Source organism: Podarcis bocagei (genome assembly GCF_964188305.1).
Source record: "Podarcis bocagei genome assembly, chromosome: 9".
NCBI classification, from domain to species: domain Eukaryota; kingdom Metazoa; phylum Chordata; class Lepidosauria; order Squamata; family Lacertidae; genus Podarcis; species Podarcis bocagei.
In genome coordinates this window covers 3,715,196-3,734,256 of record NC_138134.1, presented here as the reverse complement: position 1 = coordinate 3,734,256, position 19,061 = coordinate 3,715,196, and the positions used below count along the sequence as shown (strand labels likewise).

Here is a 19,061-nt window from a genome sequence, read left to right as displayed (position 1 = left end):
ATCTAAATAATCAGTCTCATCCAGCAATCCCTGCTCCACAACCACCCTTGGCACCACCTTTGCCAAGAAAGGGGTGTTGGCAAGTGATCTATAGTCCTTACACTCCATGGGGTCTAGAGTGGGCCCAACTTTCTAAGTATTTACTTAGCACAAATCAAACATCGGCTCCCTCTCTATTTTTATCAGTAGCAAAATCAAGCGTGTGTTTTATGGTGGAAGACAAGGAAACTCTAACAAAAGTAGACTGTCTTTTTAAGGGATTCACCTGAGAGGAGAAACTGGTTGTTTAAGGAAGTGAAAAATGAATGAAAGGGTAACGTGGGTACGTAATTCAAATATATATTTGCTTACATATAATTACTTGCCATTATATAACACTGTCGAGTGTTCAAAACACTTGATTATATTAGTATACCTATATGGAGGCAATTCAATAGGGAGTCAGAAGAAGGATATCTTTTGAACCAAATGCATTTTCTGTTTGCTGTAATAATAGTCCTTACATGCAAATTGCCCTGTGCATAAGCAGAAAGTGTTTCTGTGGAGGTAACGGGCTTCCCCTTCTAACCCAAACCCTCCTCATGCTCTTGATTTCTCCTCTGATCACCAGGAACAGCTTTTCCCAGGAAAAGAGGAGCTATAGCACACCCTCCGCCATTTCTCTGATGAAAATAGGGATATCCTGTTTCATCCACATCATCATATTTTTATGATTTATACCTTGCCCATCTGACTGGGTTGCCCCAGCCACTCTGGGCGACTTCCAGCATATACAAAAACATAATAAAGCATTAAACATTAAAACTTCCATATACAGGACTGCCTTCAGGTGTCCTCTAAAGGTTACTTATTTCCTTGGCTCGGGGCTTACATAACTCTATAGTCTCCGGCATTTCTCCAATGAAAATAGGGGTGATATAAGGAAAAGTGGGGCATTCCAGGATCAAATTGGAAACCGGGACAGCTTCTGTTAATCCGGGAGTGTTCCTGGAAAATAGGGACACTTGGAGGGTCTGCTATAGTTGGAAGGGTAGTAGAAAAGTCCCAGCGTACAGCACCACTATGTTTGGACATAGTTGTGTCCAAACTATTATGTCTTTGTCCCACTGCACTTTTGATAACATCATTTATACTTTTCTATTTGCTAGTAGTGGAGTGCCTAGGTTTTAAGCAAAACATGGCAAACCCCCCAAAAAGTACCGGTTACCACACATACCCAAGTGACTCTCTAGGTATGTAGAAGTATATTAGTCTGTAAATTAACAGCAATTTTTTAAAAACCAAAACAGAACGGAACAAAAGTGGCACAAGAAGGACTTCTAAGCTACTAGGATCTTCAGACTGTGGAGATTGATGAGCCCTGGAATGTTACTGGAGGGGGAAATTAACTCTCTTTATATCCTGAGAGAGATACTGGGGATTTAATAAGGGAGTATTAAAAGGAAACATTTTTGCAATGTAACTTTAAAGAATCTGCAGCAGGATGATTTTAGTGCGTTTAACTCCAAGCCACGCCATGGCGTGATGTGGTATAAGTCCTCTCCTGACACTTCAAGCTTTATTCAGAGCCAAACACTCCTGATTAAACAGTTCTCCCTTTTCAGGTCTTGTCATAGTCCAAACATTCAATGATGCGCCAAAGGATGTCTGTCTACGTTGCTACCGCTGCTGGATCCCATGAATTTCCCATGAGTTCCCCTTTGCTTCTTGCAATGCTCAAAGGGGTTTACTATTCCCCCCCCCTTTTCCTGTTTTCCACTGCATTGTGCTGCAACACTAAATAGGATTGGGGGTGGGATGGGGAGCAGCTGTGCTTCGTTTCCCTCCCCTCATAATCCATGAATGCACACCCCAGGCCTTATTGTGAATCCCCAAGGAAGATGCTGTACTCCTCTTGGGAGAATTGTACATCATCCCAGTACAGATGCATGAAGAAGTTTTTTTGTCTCCAGCTGCTACATAACTAACCTATTTTCAGCATCCAGTGCCTGTTCATCTTTTGCTTCCACTCTTCTGTCTGTTTGGGTCTCTGAATTTCCAAACCCTCTTTTGTAGCATATCTAACGCTGGAGATAACAGCTCCCACCACTGCAAAACCAGCTGCAGAAGTTTTCTCTCAGACGCTGGTTTCTGTGTAACCATAACAGCCTACGGAAAGCATCAGTCCTCATCCCCTCAGTAACCTTAATTTCTCCATCACATTCGCAAGCCTACCAGGCTGTAGATGCTCAGGTGCCCGAACCTGTTCTAACCCATGAATAACATTATGCAGAAATTCATCTAAACCTTGTTCACAATTGAAAAATTGCCCTTGCGTCTGAACAAGAGTATTTTGGGAGAACAGAGCCCCCAATTTCTTAAAAGATAAACGCAGCTGTTTCTTCTTGCCTCCTTTCTTCTCAAGTCCTCCAATTGCCTCAGGACAATGTCTGTCTTATGTTCCTCACATACTTGATAAGTCTCAGCATCTCTTTCATTCTTCCTTGGACATCACAGCTGGTGTAGGACTCTCCCAGGCACCCCATAGTAGGCTGAGAACCAGAGAGCCCCACACAATGTGGCAGCATAGCAAGTGCCCCCGGGTTCTGTCTTGTGGGGTTTTCCCCCTCCCCAGACGCCATACTTGCCTCTGCTGCCAGCTCATTTGCAGGTGCTGTTCACGATGCCAAAAGACAGGTGCAAGTTTCCTTGAAGTTCACAATCTGAGAAGGGAGGCTGGAAGCGTACGCAAACACCTTGGTTAAAATGAGTCTTATCATAACTGAGAAATGGAGTAACTCTTCTCCAGAATACAACAGCCTTGTACTGCAAAGCAAGATAACTAAGGGTGGATATATTTGGCTCTTAAGAACTTGCTTGGAAATTTGAAAAAGGTACAGAAATACCTGTATTAGAACAGAAACTGACAGCAGAGGGTGGGGAGGAATGACTGAAAGGACAAAATACCCAGTGTGGACAAAATGTGCAATAGCAATGGCCATTAATGTCTGAAGCACCGGGAATGTACAGAAGCCAAAAGCAGATGCTGAAAAATCAGACCTGACTCATTTGCAATATGGGACCCCTCTCTGGAAGCACCCTTAGAGGATAGTGTCTTCTTGTGGAAACGAAGCAAAACCAAACAATTGCCGAATGTCTGATAGCAGCTGATCTGCATTTCCTCTCATCATACTCTGCTGGATGCCACAAGTCGATTGGGCTTGCACCAACCATTGTTTAAATAGCAGCATTGCCCCTTCCCTTCCCACCTGACCCAGGCTTCAGTGTGGAGCATCCTTGCTAAGGAGTGACGAGTTTGGGAGCTTTTTACAATCTGTCAAAGGATCATACTAACGAATGATCAGACTTAGGTTGCAAACTTCTAGGGACTGCTACTTGCTTGAAGACTCCAACAGTTTGACAAAGCCTGTTTTTAAACTGGCATGAATCTGAAACTTTATTCAATGTCAAGGTAAACAGAATATCAAGATTAAAACGTATTTTCTCCACATGTAAGATTAAGCTGGTTTGACTGTCTTAACGCGAGCAAGGAGAGACGCTTTTCAGGAGACATCTTCTTCCCCAGCTGAATGTTAAACCTGAATATAAAGTAACACTTCCTGTTAATGTATTAAGGGGAAACTTAATCTGCTCTCCTTGGCCAACAGAGCAGAAAAGAAACTTAGACTTGTTCTGTGCGTGTAGGATTCCCCCCCCCCCGAAAGCTTAATTGGGGGAAGGGCTAAATTTTGAATATATTGATTGTGAGATCTGGTAACCTGTGACTGCAGCTCAATGTACAGAACAATATAGCCTTTACAAACTTTCTGTGAATAAGTTTAATATTTGCTCTCTGGTTTCCTTGTTACATAACACTGTTGCAGCTTTCAAGTATCTGAGGGAAACAATGCACTGGTTCTGTCTCCAGTGGTCACCAGGTATATTCCACTGGAGACGCTGTTGTTCAGGCGCAATGAGAAAATAGCAGGAGGCGAGACGATCAGTTTTCAGTGGGAGGAAAGAGAGAAGAAACAGACCAGTAATGCAGAAGCAGTGCCAAAGCAGAGCACAAACAAAGAGAAGATCAATGTTCAATAACCGCAATAGTTAAAAATATACACATTTGTATTGAGGAGACATATGCTAATCTGCGGGAAAGGAAATCAGTACAAGATATAAAAAGAATGTCATTCTGTTGGTGTTCAGAGTTGGGTTCCTACACTGCCAGATTGATGAGTTAGTTTATACCAACAACAATTTGTGAAGTTGCTAGGGAACCAGAAATATTTTTCCCCCACCTAGGTTTTGATACCTTGCTGTAAAACTTGTAGAAGCTTCTTTGTTGATAACTTTAGGGGTGTAACCATTGGCTCTGTTACACCCCAAAACCTATAGTTTGACCTACAGTTTGTGGATGCAGCCGCCATGGTTCATGAGAAAGGCTCTAGGAAGACTGTCAGTGGCTATTTAGGAAAATGGCTTCAACACCAGGACTTATGCCAACCTGTTTTGTCCAGCTATATTTTTCCCCTGTTCCAAATCGTACTGTGCCACCTAAGTGGAAACTGACATCAATAATGACTTTTCTTTGGAGTATTACAGGGACTGTGTATTGTTTAATGTAAAGTCTCAGATGAAATTGAAACATGCTGTCTGGGACCACTGCAATATGGTTCAATCAATGCTGCTGCATGGGGAGCAGGGATTCATAAAGATATCACATTTTCCACCACTGTAAGATAGATAAAGATTCTGTACAGCTTTCTGGGTTTAGGTGTGGAAATACTTGCTAATGAGACCCTTCACTATTGGGTGCAGAGCTAGTGTGATTTATTTCTTTACAAAAACACACACACTTCAGAGTAAACTTTCTTTCACTGGGTACATTGCAGTAGTGGTTTTTTTTAATAAAAAAGTGAGTTGTATCTCAAAGTTCTAGTCTGTGATTAGAAGAGAACCATTTATGGCCCATTCTGAGCTTTAGCCAGCCTGACTTCCCCCCTGCAACTGTTGGCTACTCGTGTATACTCCTCCTTTGTGAATTCCCCTTTCTTATACATGCCCTTCTTAACTCTCAGCTCATCTGCAAGCTCCTTATGCAGCCACACTGGTTTCCTTAGATGCCTCCCACTTTTCTTTCTTGTTGCCATTGTCTGCATTTGGGCCTTCAATATTTCTCCTTTCAGAAACTCACATCCTTCTTCGACTCCCTTCTCTTTGAGTATTTGTGACCATGGGATCACACCCAGTAGCTCGTGGGTGTGATCATAACCATAACTTAAACTTTTATAAATAGCAATAGAAAGATTGTCATTATATATGTATATATTAAAAAACCACATTTTTTCCTAAAAGTAACTTTTTAATCAGTACAAACTGTATGTGAAATAAAAGGAAATTCACAATCAAATACAGGCAAGGTTTGCTGCCATATACATCTGAAAAATCTCTTTACATCTGATAACAAAACTGGGGACATATTAAAAATCCATATTTTAGAACTAAAAGGCTATTTTATAAGCTTAACCTTTTCCTTTAAAACTCTAAATTTAGGATTGCTGCTGACTTTCTTATTGAACAGGGCCAGAATTTCTCCTTCAGCCTTATGATGATGATCACCAGCCACTGCATAATACTGTGATAAAACCTGCACGAGAAAAAAGAAGAGACAAAAAGAAGTTACATTCAAACCTTTCACACCATTATCAGCTTAAGTGTATTTTCTGGAATATGAAGCATCTACTCCAAAGCAAGCCCCATCAAGTTCTGTCATATTTCACTTGGGCTTTAAAGCCTGCACTGGCTCCCAGTCTCTAATTCCAGGCACAAAACCAGCGCTGGTTTTTGACTTTAGAGCTCTGGAAGATCCGAAGGGGCCACGTTCTCCCAGAGCAGCCTGCCCACATGTGAAGATTTTCTGGCAGAGCCCTGTGCTGCCACCTTTGAAGGCAGAGGCAGTTGGGGGAATGAGGCCCTTTCTATGCGCCTGGTGGCATCTGACTAGCTGTCACTTCTCCATTTGTAACGTTATGAACTAAAAGAAAGAAAACCTGAGCTAAATCTAGGCTGACAGTTTTTGAAACTGCCATAGCTATTGGTTACACGACCAAGTCTTCGGTTGCATTACAGTGGTACCTCCAGTTGTGGATGGGATCTGTTCCGGAGGTCCGGCCGGATCCAGAGGTTTTCGCAACCGGAGAGACTGCTTCTGTGCATGCGTAGAGTGCTTCTGCATGTGCATACGCAGCAAAAACCCGGAAATATACTTCCGGGTTTGGCACTTATGTATCCTGAAGTTTACGTAACTGGAGGGATACATAAGCGGAAGTACGACTGTGTAGGAGCTTTCCTAAACATTGGCTTAGCTGCTGAGTTGTGGAATGCTTAGGACCATCCCACCTGCCCAGAACATATATATTTTAAATGCAATCAGCACACAAGGCCTTTGGGCAAAAGGTGCTAAATGCTGTTGGTGGAACAGCAGAAGTTCATTAGAGAAGAGAGGTTTAGCAACTGCTCATTTAAATTGGAATTTGGCAAATGGTTGTGCTCACAGAAGCACAAGTTTTTTTAAAAGTTAGGGCACAATCCAAGGTACGTTCTCCTACACAAAACCTCACTGAATTCAGGGAGTCGGGCAAGGCCGGGCGCTGGAGTTAGGCAGCAGCCTGAGGGGAGGCGATGAGGTGGGCAGCCATTCTGGAGCCTGCTCCCTTTCCTCAGAGAAGCCTCAGAGTTGGCCCTTCTCGGATCAGGCCTTTCCCTTCCTGTCCTCAAGCCTTGCGGCGTTTTCTTGCTTGGCAGTAAGGGTCCTGTGTTGTGCGTGGCGTGCCCCTGATCATATGCAGAGTGCTTTCTCCCCAGAGCAAGATGTGTGTGTGTTTCCTTAAAAGGCTTCAAGGGCCAAATGGATAGGGCATGTGCAAAGTTATTTTTGCCTTCTGATCCCTGGATTGCAGGGGGTTGGACCAGATGAGCCTGAAGGGTACTTTCCAACTCTTTGATTCTACGATAGGGAACCGTTCCCTGAACAGTACAATTTTTTCTTTATTTTTTAAACAGGCAAATTATGAAATAATTTGGAAATAAGGAAATAATTGTGAATAATGCTGTGAATTGCCCTGAGATCTACGGATGAAGGGCAGTATACAAATATTTATTCCAGTGGTGCTTATGCAGGGGAACTTTGCCCTGCCTTGTACTCTGGGTTTCAGAAGATGCTCCAATATACCTTCTTCCTTAGTTTTTTCATTGGCAGTTCATTGTCAGGTGCTTTCCTCAGAACAGCTTTTATAGTTCCCTTCCAACTGAATTTACCTGTAAAAATTTGTAAAAAGACAAGGAAGAGAGAATAAAATAAATTATCCCCATGCATTTTGTCCAGGTCACTATGGAAACCTAACACCACTTTCAAATGTTTCCTTGGTCAGGTTAGTAGTGCCCTGCTTGCTAAGCAACCTGCTGCACTGAGATGATTTTGGAAACTGAAATATTGCCAAGCACAGCAGCGCAGGATTATGTGAACAAGGGAGAATGGGTTATAAATCAAACAATAAGGAAGTATCACTCCGCAAGCAATAAGGAGTTTGTTTGTTTTTAAAACCCCATGAATAAGGCCTCAATGCCCACACTTTCGTATTTGAAATCAGCAGCCTCTCTAGTTCAGAGGGGAAACACACCTGGCTGGTTCCAACCCAGAAAAACTGCCAACTGCATCCACCTGGAGAAATGACCAACTTTTCCCAGTGGTTATTTTAAAAAATCTCATCTGTAAATATAAACAGCCAAACTCACTATAATAACCTACATACATTTTCTACCTGATGTGATCTACTACGAACATTTAGAGGCTTAGGGAGGAATTTGACGTCAGACTCTTCTGACTGCTCTGTCAGTGCAAGAATTTTTGCTTGCCAGGTGGGATTCTGCCCCCTTTCCTCCCACTGCTCTAGGGCTTGTCTGACCCTCCAGAGTGGATCTGGGGGAGGCGCAGGGGGCTCATGGGGGGGGGGAGTAGCCCTTGCACAGGCTTCCACTGGCACACCAGGTTAGTTAACTCCGGGCCCAACTATTTCTATAACACTTGAAAACTGTGGCAGTGGATTTTCTTGGGCGAACCCCTGCTGGCATTTCGGCAAAATGTGGGCTGGAAGCTGGAGAGGATTTCCTCTGTCCAGGAAAAGAAGATTTAAAAAGAAAGGAAACAAAATGAATTGAGACTTGGTCTGGCTATTCCTAACAGATTAAATAGCCGTATAGGGTTGGATCCAGAGCTTGCACGTACCAGCATCTGCTTGTCTAGCAGAACATTCCCCGCCCCCTCGCAGACCCCAATGTTGTCCCCTGCCCCCAACCAAGCCTTCTCAATGTTGGGAATCTTCAGGAAAGGCCTGGGTGTGGTAACAGTGGAAGATGAAAGATGGCAAAAACTAGTCAGAGGCAGTCTTCTTCTAGCAGGGCTGTGGTGAGACTGAGAGGGCAGGAAAAACTCATTCTCCCTGCTCTGGATCCATCCAACCAATGGTATGTCGTTTTGCCCTAAACAGCCTTGGCCCAGTACACCTGAAGGAGCGTCTCCACCCCCATCATTCAGTCCGGACACTGAGATCCAGCTCTGAGGGCCTTCTGGTGGTTCCCTCACTGCAAAAAGCCAAGTTACAGGGAACCAGGCAGAGGGCCTTCTTGGTAGTGGCACCTATCATGTGGAATGCCCTCACATCAGATGTCAAAGAGAACAACTACCAGACTTTTAGAAGACATCTGAAGGCAGCCCTGTTTAGGAAAGCTTTTAATGTTTGATGGACTACTGTATTTTAATATTTTGTTGGAAGCCGCCCAGAGTGGCTGGAGAAACCCAAGCTGATGGGTATAAATAATAAATTACCATCATCATCATCAACTATATAACCTTTAGAAGACATCTGAATGCAGCCCTGTACATATAGGGAAGCTTTTTAATGTGTAATTTTTTATAATGTTTTTATATATGTTGGAAGCCACCCAGAGTGGCTGTGGCAACCTAGTCAGATGGGTGGGGGACACATAATAAAATTATTATTATTACTATTGCCACCCATGAAATTATAAGCCCCTGTCCTCCTTGGACACGAATATCCTGTGTTATCTAAGCCTGGTACTCACTAACCCACTTTCAAGACAAGGGAACTATGTCCTTATAAATGTTACAACTCTCCCTTATACTTTAACAATGATTCTACAGTGGTGCCTCGCAAGACGAAATTAATTCGTTCCGCAAGTTTTTTCGTCTAGCGAATTTTTCGTCTTGCGAAGCACGGTGTCGGAAAAGTTTTGGAAAAGCTTCAAAAATCAGCAAAGTCTTCAAAAACCTCAAAAAAGGCTACCACACCGGGTTCTATGAGTTGCTCCTCGAAGTCAAGTCGCAACTGTATTAACGGTGTTAAGAAAAAGGAAACAAACTTGCAAGACGTTTTCGTCTTGCGAAGCAAGCCCATGGGGAAATTCATCTTGCGAAGCAGCTCAAAAACCGCAAAACCCTTTCGTCTAGCGAGTTTTTCGTCTTGCGAGGCATTCGTCTTGCGGGGCACCACTGTAATCATTATATTGACTAAGTTGCTACTTCATTGTTGCCATCAACAAACAGATCTAGCTCCTAGTTGCAAACTGCTAAGCATCCAAGCGAAGGTTACCTTGAAGCTGATCCTCATTTTCTTCGGTTTCTGAATTGTTCATTCTTTTTTGTGCAATGGGAGATTCGTCAACATCTGGGGTGGGATTTAAAGGGAGAGAAACAGTCAAAATAAGCATCAGGAAGTCCAGTAACAGAATCATTAGGGAATTTACCAAAATTGGAATAGTGGTTAAATCTAAAATCTGCTCTGCCTGACATTTCATAAAAACCTCCTACAACAAGGAAAAATCAGAAAAGGATTGACGTTGTCAGATGAGATTGTTGGGATTCACAGAATGCTGTGTGAGATAGTAAGTCTGCAGGCTTGAGTTTGCTAGCTGATGCAACTGGCTGATGCAGTCAGCCTGCAATACTTTCTATGGGAGTGCTGGGTCAGAAAGACTCAGCAGTAATGTGCTGCCAGTTGATTGGCTGTCATCAGTTTAAAGGGGAAACCTGTCCAGCAGTAAGTGGGTGGTGTAGAAGAGTGTGGTCAGAGAGAGAGATAGAAAGGTCTTCCTATTTGCCTTAAGGTGCAGCCAGGTACTCTGTTTGACTGTATGAACTGCTCGTGTGTTATAGCCTGTAGATATTTGTATATATAGCTTACAACATACTGCACTGAAGAACCTGGAACTCTGAGCATTTCTGCTAAAGCGCCGCAGAGAATTCACGACAGAGATGGGTAGAAAACAGGATGTCTCTCAGGCTGTCACTCTCACCCCGATTTCAGTTCCAAGCACTGAAATTTATCCTGATTTATATACCGTACATCCTATATACTACAAACTGTCTTTTTCCCCAAACTGCACCTAGAAGCAAGAACTGCAAGTCTGATACCTTCAGAGACGTTCCGCTTGCGTTTCTTCACATTTGCTTTGGTCCCTGCCTCTTTTGTATTGACACCGTTTCCATTCATTTCCAGTTCAGCTGAAACATCTGCTTGCTGCTGCTTTGTCAACTTCAAGCCATTCCTTTTGGAAATATTTCCATTCTCATTTTCTCTCTCTTCTTTCTTGGACTTCTTACTTTTTTTGAGATCTAGGCCCTCTGGCTGAACTTGCAACCTTAATTCTTTTGCCTCTTTCATATTTTTCCTCTCTTCCTTTTGTTCCCTTTTATTCTTTTTCTTTGCAGGTTTCTCCATTTTTACTTGGTTGTCTTCTGGTGGCGCTGGCATAACTTCACTGTTTGCAGACTGGTTTTCAGCTGTCTCCTGTTGGGAAGATGCAGAGGGCTTATACATCACTATGATGAGACCCCCTAGCCAAAAAGTTGGCGTCTCATCATAGTATGTCTCTAGGATGTGGGACTTGCAATGGGCTTTTCTGAATGCATGGAGGGAGGTGGTGAAAAATCCATCCCTCTACTTCTGGGCTATTCCCCCCACCCCCTGGACCCTCATCCCAAATAACCAATTCTTTCTTACTTTATCTTAGGCTACTTCGTCTATATCCTGCAAAGCAGAAAGCTGCAGAAGCTTTTTGGGAAGACACTTTCCCAGAAGTTTAATGTTCCTAACTTCAGTTCACACGAGCCCTTAAAGACAAGCATTACTGTCATCTGTGTGGACATTAAACTAAGAAATGCATATGCAGCACATTTCACTATTCCAAAAGGGGAACTCTGCACATGGAGGGGAAAGGGAAGCCCACAAGGTTATTAAAAGCAATTATTTATTAAGCAAGTGAGTACAACTAGCAATCCATTTAGGAGGCAATCCTAAAGTCCCACTGGTATTGTGGCACGACTGGCCTTAGCTGGCTAATAGAAAAGAAAGACTGGCTACAAGCTCAGCCACAATTTGTGGACTTTTGACTATGAAACATTGCTTCCATTAAACAGTTTCCAGTTAGCTTACCTTTCTGGTAGCTTGTGAAAAAATGTCCCACACCTGGTCCTGCAGTGCAGTGCTATGTATTTTCAAACTGTTAGACATCCAGTTCTGTTTAGGTAGAAAACAGCAGAATTTCTATTTATGCACTGATCAGTCAGCAAGACACTTTTGCAGTATTCAGATTAGCAGAAGGGCCACAGGATGGGATGGCATGGACAAATGGGACCCAGCAATCATGCCCCTTTCTTCAGAATCTAATTAGAGGCAGATGCCAAGTTATACATGCGAAACATCCTCTGCTGCATTCAGTAACAGTCACAGGTAGAACTGTAATACACATTAGAATCACAACCTGGTAGTGGCAAAATAGTTCCAGCGCAGTTGACATGAGCCCAAGTCATGTATTATTTTAGTATGTGGGGCTCACACATGGCAGATGGAGTGGAGGGCAATGCCACCTCTACCTCTGGCAGGCTGTGTGTGTGTGTCTACCTGCAAAGAGCTGCCTATGAGTTACAGGCTGGTAACACAGACACACCCTTTGGCAAGAATGAACACTCGGTTCATGGATTTGAAGGGGTGGAGCCAGGAGGTGCAGCCCCATTCCACTTCCCATGTGTTAGCTGCCCAGGTTGAGGTAATGTGTGAACAGGGCTATGGAGAGGCAGCGGAGATCATGCAGCCAAGGACAGGCACCAATTTCCTGACAGGAAGCCCCTGAAGCTGGTAGCTATCTCAATTCAGTGTTAATGTTTCAACTGTATTAAGCGCCTCTCTTGGAAAATGTCTGTATTTAGGGCGGCCTTTCAATTAGCTTTGAAGTACATGTTTGCAAACTTCTTTGCTTTGCACTCCCTGAACCGTTTTGCCTCACTTAACGTCTTTGATCACTTTTCTGTGCCCGTAGCAGATCAAAGCAGCAAATCATCCTACTGCAGCCCTTGAATGCATGTGTGGCTCCCACTCACTTCAAGGCACCGTGGTGTTTATCACTGCATTTCGTGAATGCACAGCTGCAGCAACAAGAATGGACGGTGAGAGCAACAGTGGGAATATGAGGGAAAGGGGCTGTCAAGAAATGCCCACCCCCACTCTGCCAACAAAGGGCGTTGTAAATTGCCAAATCAACTTGCCTGCAGCAGAACCCCTGAGCCTGGAGGATTCTGGTGACGCTTTCTAGAGAAGGGGTAGCCAACATGGTGGCCCCCCAGAGCCCCAGCTATAGTGGTCAATGGTCAGGGATGATGGAAGCAGGAGTCCAACAAAATCCTGGAGGACGCCATGTTGACTACCTTGGTTCTAGAGAATAGTTGTTTTCTTGCGACATACTGGCCAGGAGCATCACGTATTGTGGTTGCCCTGCGTGAACTGAGAGCGCAATACACAACACACAATTCTTCCTTGTGAGAAATATCATTAGTTGTGGGCAAGCAACCCGTGAGGCTAAAAATGATATTAATACAATTTTACCACTTATCTGCATAATATGTGATAAGATTAGGGTGCCCATATGCAAAAGAGGGAATGGTTCCACCATTGTTAACGGTTGTGTAAAACAGGAAATTTCAGAAGGTGTAACTTGTGGGACCTGTAGAAATTCCCTTACCTTCTAGCAGGTGGGCAGGCAGGCATACTGATGTTTACAGTACAGCAGCAGCTAAGTTATATTGCGCCACTTGGATGGATAAGGCAAACAGCCACCCAAGTGATTGTCATCTGTATGCACTCTTCATGGAAACATGTCTGTCATTCTCATAAAGAAACCTCATTCTTTTAAAAAAAATTCCTACAGTATATTTGTCTATTCAGAAACAAGTCCTATTCAGAAACAAGATCACTGGGGCTTGCTCACAAGTAAGCAAAGACAGAATTGCAGTCTGAGCTGTTTACTTCTAAGCATACCTGAAACTTGCCCTTTTTTCTTGGAATGTTGTCATAGGTATACATCTGCTCCAAAATATCTCGAACTTTGGGGTTAATGTTGGTTTCCTTTATCGCTTGATGAATCTTCTACAAAAGGAAAGTGGGAATGATTGCATCTGAGACACAACATACTTAAATCACAAGTCTGATGCACTGAAATCAGATGTATGCTATACACATCGCAGGTTTAAATCTGTCCATTTCCCCGTCTGCATCAGGGTCTGGAGGTTTGGGAATTGTGTTATTGCTTCTGGGGTGTTTATGTTCACTGCAGATAAAAACAATGGCCCACACGGAGCCTGAAAGCTTGCCTATTGGCTAGATAACACATGAAGTAGGAGCAAGATAAAAACTCTGTATTAGTTCACACTCTCTCATGATGTTTATGCTGCAAAGTGCCGTAAGGATCTAGTTTCCATTTCCACACACACACACACACACACACACACACACACACTGCAATACTATTTAACATCTACACGAAACCACTTGGTGAAGTAGTTTGGACATTTGGAGTGAAGGGAGTAAATATGCAGATGACACTCAGCATTATTTATCGTTCTCATCAAATCTAGGTGGGGGGCTGGAAACTCTTAACACAGGCAGCTCAAGTGAGGAATGGGATGCGCAAGGGCTAATAAAGTGAAGCTCAGTCAGGGCAAGATTAAGGTGGTGACCCCCCCAAGGGAACACACAATCTTTTCAAAATGGGGTTGTATTTAGTCAAGGCTCAAGTCTGTAGCTGGAAGGTGTTTTCAATATAGTCTCACGTATGGACACATGTGACTAAGAATGCATTTTGCCAACCGGGGCTGGTATGAAACGTATTGCTTCTTGCTGGAATAGCAACCATCAATTAAGAAACTTCAAATGCTTCAGAACATGGCAGCCAACAAAGTGCTGGTTTTCGTTAAAAGCTCTGAATGTCCTGTGACTTTAGTATCTGAAGGACTGCACCTGCCCATGAGCTGAGATTGTCAGCCAAGGCCCTCTTCTGTCAGATGGGCAGAAACAGGGCTTTCCTCTGACTATGAAATGCCCTCCCAAACCAAGAAGCTGGCATCTACTCTTGCATTCAGTGTGCGCCTGCTGCAAGGTGTCCCGTTCCCCAAACATTTGATGGGTGAAGTTAGATAATCATATGTGGTGTTGGTGGGTTTTTTTATTGTCTGATTTTTAAATGTATTCTTGTATTGTTTTGATCTGAGGAATAAATTGCCTCAGAGACCATTGGTTGAAAGGGAAAAGGGACAAACAATCAGTACACAGCTTTCCCTGTAAATTAAGTGTCATATTACCCTGCTTATGTGTGCACTTGTTTTTACCTGAATCCATTCCTGCTGTTTGACATCTCCTTTGTGAGCTTTGGCTTCATAACCCTTGCCACCATATTTCTGGTCTTCACTTAGGCACTTCACATGACATTTATAATCATCACCCCTTAAATATTAAGAACAACATAGGTAAAAAGCCATAGTAGTAGTAGTAGTAGTAGTAGTAGTAGTAGTAGTAACAACAATAATAATTTTATTTGTACCCCATCCTCCCCAGCAGGAGCCGGGCTCAGGGTGGCTAACATCATAAAACTAACACAGTATATAAAGAACATAAAACAGGCAATCAATTAATTAAAATACATCTTAAAATTAGTTTATAGCACAACACTTATAGCACAGTAGGAAGATTTCAGCTCTGGATATATTGAACAGCCTTAATTCCCAGAGAAGCCAAGGGTCAAGCTAATCCAGAAAGAACTATGACTGGCAGAAGCTGACCTGCAATTCTATATAGAGCTAAGCATGTCTAATCCTTATATGGGATTATGCCAATGTAACTCCGCACAAGATTAGGCTGCACATAAAATTAAGTCACACACGGGGCATCAATTCAGTAACTCATGTGCTTTAAAATAAGATTGGGCTTATGCGCAGCTTCTTCTTTAAACAAAAAGGTTTTATTTATGGGGCAAAACTGTGTCAGAAGAATGTCGGGTCAGCATTAAGGTCAATGTCATCATTTGGAGTCCTCTCGGCTTCAGTAGTTCTTATTATTCTAGTGGTACCACTGTTCACGTTTTACATAGATTTTCACTACTTAGAATTAAAATCCAAGCAGAATCCACCATTTGCCAAGTTGTGCAGCAATAGCACAAAAGCTTGCATATCCACATAGAATCCTGTAATGTCATCCATTGCCTTTATCCCACATCAGCGTGACTGAGAAAATAGCATAAATTAACCCTGCAGTGCAATTCAGCTATATCCTGTTGCAGGCTGCGGGTGCCAAGAGAGAGTAGTTTCCAGCATTTTGCAATACAGTGGTGCCCCGCAAGACGAACGCCTCGCAAGACGAAAAACTCGCTAGACGAAAGGGTTTTTCGGTTTTGCGTTGCTTCGCTAGACGAATTTCCCTATGGGCTTGCTTCGCAAGACGAAAACGTCTTGCGCTTTTTTTTAAAAGCCGCTTGAAGAGGCGCAGTTGCGACGGACCGTGCTTCGCAAGACGAAAAACATCGCAAGACGAAAAGACTCGCGGAATGAATTATTTTCGTCTTGCGAGGCACCACTGTATAGCCCACTACAGGCAAGAGAACAGTTCAGTTTGGCTTCCCAGTCATAAATCCCCCATCTCTCTCAGGTTGCAGGAAAGGTCAAATCTACTTGCCACCTCAGACTTCCTCCCAGGCCAAATTAAGCACTCAGTAACACGAAAGTCTCTGCTTCCCTGGAATGGGAATGCATTTAGACAGCAAAATGTTCTTCAGCCATTTCTTGTACAATCAAAGGCTACTGCCTTCACCCTTTGAGATTTCTTGAGGGTTCCACCTTGAATGGCCAGGGAGATGCTTTTATTTTGTGGTGATCTTGTTACTGTAAATCAGATTTTATTCTGCTACTCTTATTTTCTTTAAACGATTCTATTTATGATGACTTTACTAATTTTTTATGCATTAGCTTCAACTTTCAAAGAAGACATTTTTGGCAGTTCCCCCTCCCTCCCTCCCCCCTTTGCATTTTTTACCATCCTACTCAGGAGTGGAAAACTATATCCAGCCAGTGGGCTGGACCCATCAGTCCACCACCCTCCATATAGTAACTTATGACAGGTGGGCAGGACTGTCACCATAACGTCAGGTGATTGACACCTCTCAACATTCAAAGGGGATTTGTTGGTCTAAGGCTTGTGCCCACTTGTTCTTGTAACACCAAACCAGTTTCATTGCAGATTTTTGCACTGAGCTCCTTGGGAGGAAGGGCAGGATATAAACAATAATAGCAATAACAATGAGTTGTCACCACCAAATAATGAAACAAGACTCTGATAACCTACCAGAAATCTTTACCACAATCCATGCAAGAAAGGCATTGGCAATTGCGGCACACAATCACATGCTTTTCAACCTGTCCCTTTTTCACAGACTCTCCACATGCGTTACATGTGAAAACCACCATTTCTTCCAAGATAGCAGTATCTTTCTTCAGAGACTGTTAGAATTGATCCTCTTCCAACAAATTCTAGAAATTAATTAGAAATAGTGTTTTACATGTCCTTTTAAAAAGGCAGGACTAACAAAGCAGAAGTTGATACAATAAAAATATAGTTAAACAGCCTGCAGAGCATTAAAGACAAAACTATTAAGTTAGCACTGCATAAATAGCACCATACACCCAGGTCCATTAACATTAAGGATTCCAGGCATGCTGGTATTTATTGTAAGCAACAAATACATTCAGAATGGGAATACAATTTCTTAAGGGCTTGAGGGAAGAGGGGGCCAGATCCTTTGGACTACCAAAAGACCTGCATGCCCAAAGGAAAGGACTCATCCATCAAATGGAGAGAACTCTGTTTTATATTTTGCACCATTGGGGGAGGGGGTATTTTAAAACTGTAACTGTTCCAGGTACCTTGGCAGAAAACACACACACACACAAACAAGTATGCTATTTCACAAGCAGCCAACCAAATAAGATTTCTCAGAAATCTGGAGGAGCAGCTGGCAAAAAATAGAGTCTGCTGTTTCATGCTTCATATTATTAATTATATTATATTATTATTATTATTATTATTATTATTATTATTATTATTATTATTAATGTATTTATACCTCACTTTCCCCCCTGACAGCGGACTCAAGAATGATTACAGATAAAAATAAGTACATCTAAACATGAGGGGAGGGAAAACTATTAAAAATCAATTAAACATTGATTAGAATTAAAACTATATAAATATATAATATATATATATATATATATATATATATATATATATATATATATATATACACATATATAATTAGTATATAAAGATAGGTAGATACACTATGTGTATGTACATACATACATACACACACGCGCGCGCACATATGTATATGTAGTTATACATAAGTTATACATATAGTTATATAGCCTGTTAAAATAAAGCATAAAAGCTGATACAGGCTATAATCCGTTTACCCGGACTCGCGGCCGACGCCACTTTTGCCAAGGAGCGCAACTTACCACCGTTTCCCGGAGGAGCGTTGCCGCGCGGGAGACACGTGTTCGCCGCGTTCACACACTCGCCGTTCTAGCCGCGGATCTAGAAACCGGAACGGTGTCCTGAGGGCCGAGAGGGGCTCAGCGGCGGAACTCAGCGGCTAAGGCTGGCTGGTGGGCGTCGAGGCGCCGCGCTTCCCCCGCCGGGTCGCTCCCCTCGGGCTGCCACCCTCCGCTCCGTCGCGCACCTGTGACGACACCGCCGGCGACTCCTTTGAACGTCTCAGGCCTAGAGAGAGAAACGTCGAGAGTAACACCCCCGACGCTCGCAAGAGCGGCAGAGCGGCGCGCTCTAGCCCTCAGCATCTCTATGGGCAAGGAGGTCGCGCGTGGGCGTAGACTTACAGCGTGCAGACTCACACGCGAAGACCAACTTCAGGGTTGATATCGGAAACCTTTAAAGGAGACGCACAGGACCTTAGCGCCGCAGCTGTGATTATTAGCAGAGAGTCATTAGGGCTGATTTTACATTTAAAATGGGCGTGGGGGTGGAGGAAGAGTCAAGGCCCTAAACATTTATTTTAAATCACATTTCGTATGCAACGCGCATTGACAGCCTGGAGGGAGAGGCGGCACCTTAGGTCCGGTCTGCAACTAAGGCCGCCAGTTGCGGACCAGGGCGAGGCCGAGATCCTGAGAAACACAGCAAAGGAGCAGCGAGGAGGTGCCGCTCAGCTGCGCTTCCGTCGCCAGCCGTGGCTGAAGCCCCGCGGGCAGGGGGGGAGAGCGGCGACACCCCTGCAGTGCAGGCCCGGCAGGAAGAGGGCGGGGGGGCTGGGGACCAGCAGGGGGCCCGGCTGGTTTTTCACTCCCCCCAAATCCCCTGGCGAGAACCCGGCCCGCCCAGGATGCGGCCACCGGACCCGCTTCAATTGCTCCGCCTCCGCGGCGCCTCTCCCAGCGCAGCAAACCCAGCGCCGGGCGCTTTACTCGCCCGCAGACTTTGCACGGAGCCTCATCTCTCGCGCAACCCCCCCAGAACAAAAAGAAAGGCCTCGGGCGCCGCTGGGTTTCTCGCCTGCGGAAGGGCCGGGGCTCAACCCGCGGGGGTGGCGCCTCCAGCGAGGGAGGGCGAGGGCCAGAGGGACTCGGCGAAAGGCCCTTCGGGGGTGCCTCTGCTCCGGGCAGCAAC

The 19,061-nt window shown here is 43.9% G+C and overlaps 1 protein-coding gene across 1 annotated transcript; it reads right to left on the bottom strand.

The window, feature by feature from the left end:
* Positions 1 to 3,409: 3,409 nt before the first annotated feature.
* LYAR (Ly1 antibody reactive) lies at positions 3,410 to 18,648 on the bottom strand. The gene is made up of 9 exons (XM_081207878.1): positions 17,894 to 18,648; positions 16,719 to 16,903; positions 14,714 to 14,828; positions 13,368 to 13,475; positions 11,490 to 11,573; positions 10,469 to 10,844; positions 9,648 to 9,722; positions 7,211 to 7,296; positions 3,410 to 5,626 (listed from the first exon to the last, which is right to left on the bottom strand). The coding sequence occupies exons 2-9, from the start codon at positions 16,838 to 16,840 to the stop codon at positions 5,489 to 5,491; spliced, it is 1,104 nt and encodes a 367-aa protein (XP_081064004.1). The 5' UTR covers positions 16,841 to 16,903; positions 17,894 to 18,648; the 3' UTR covers positions 3,410 to 5,488.
* Positions 18,649 to 19,061: the final 413 nt, after the last annotated feature.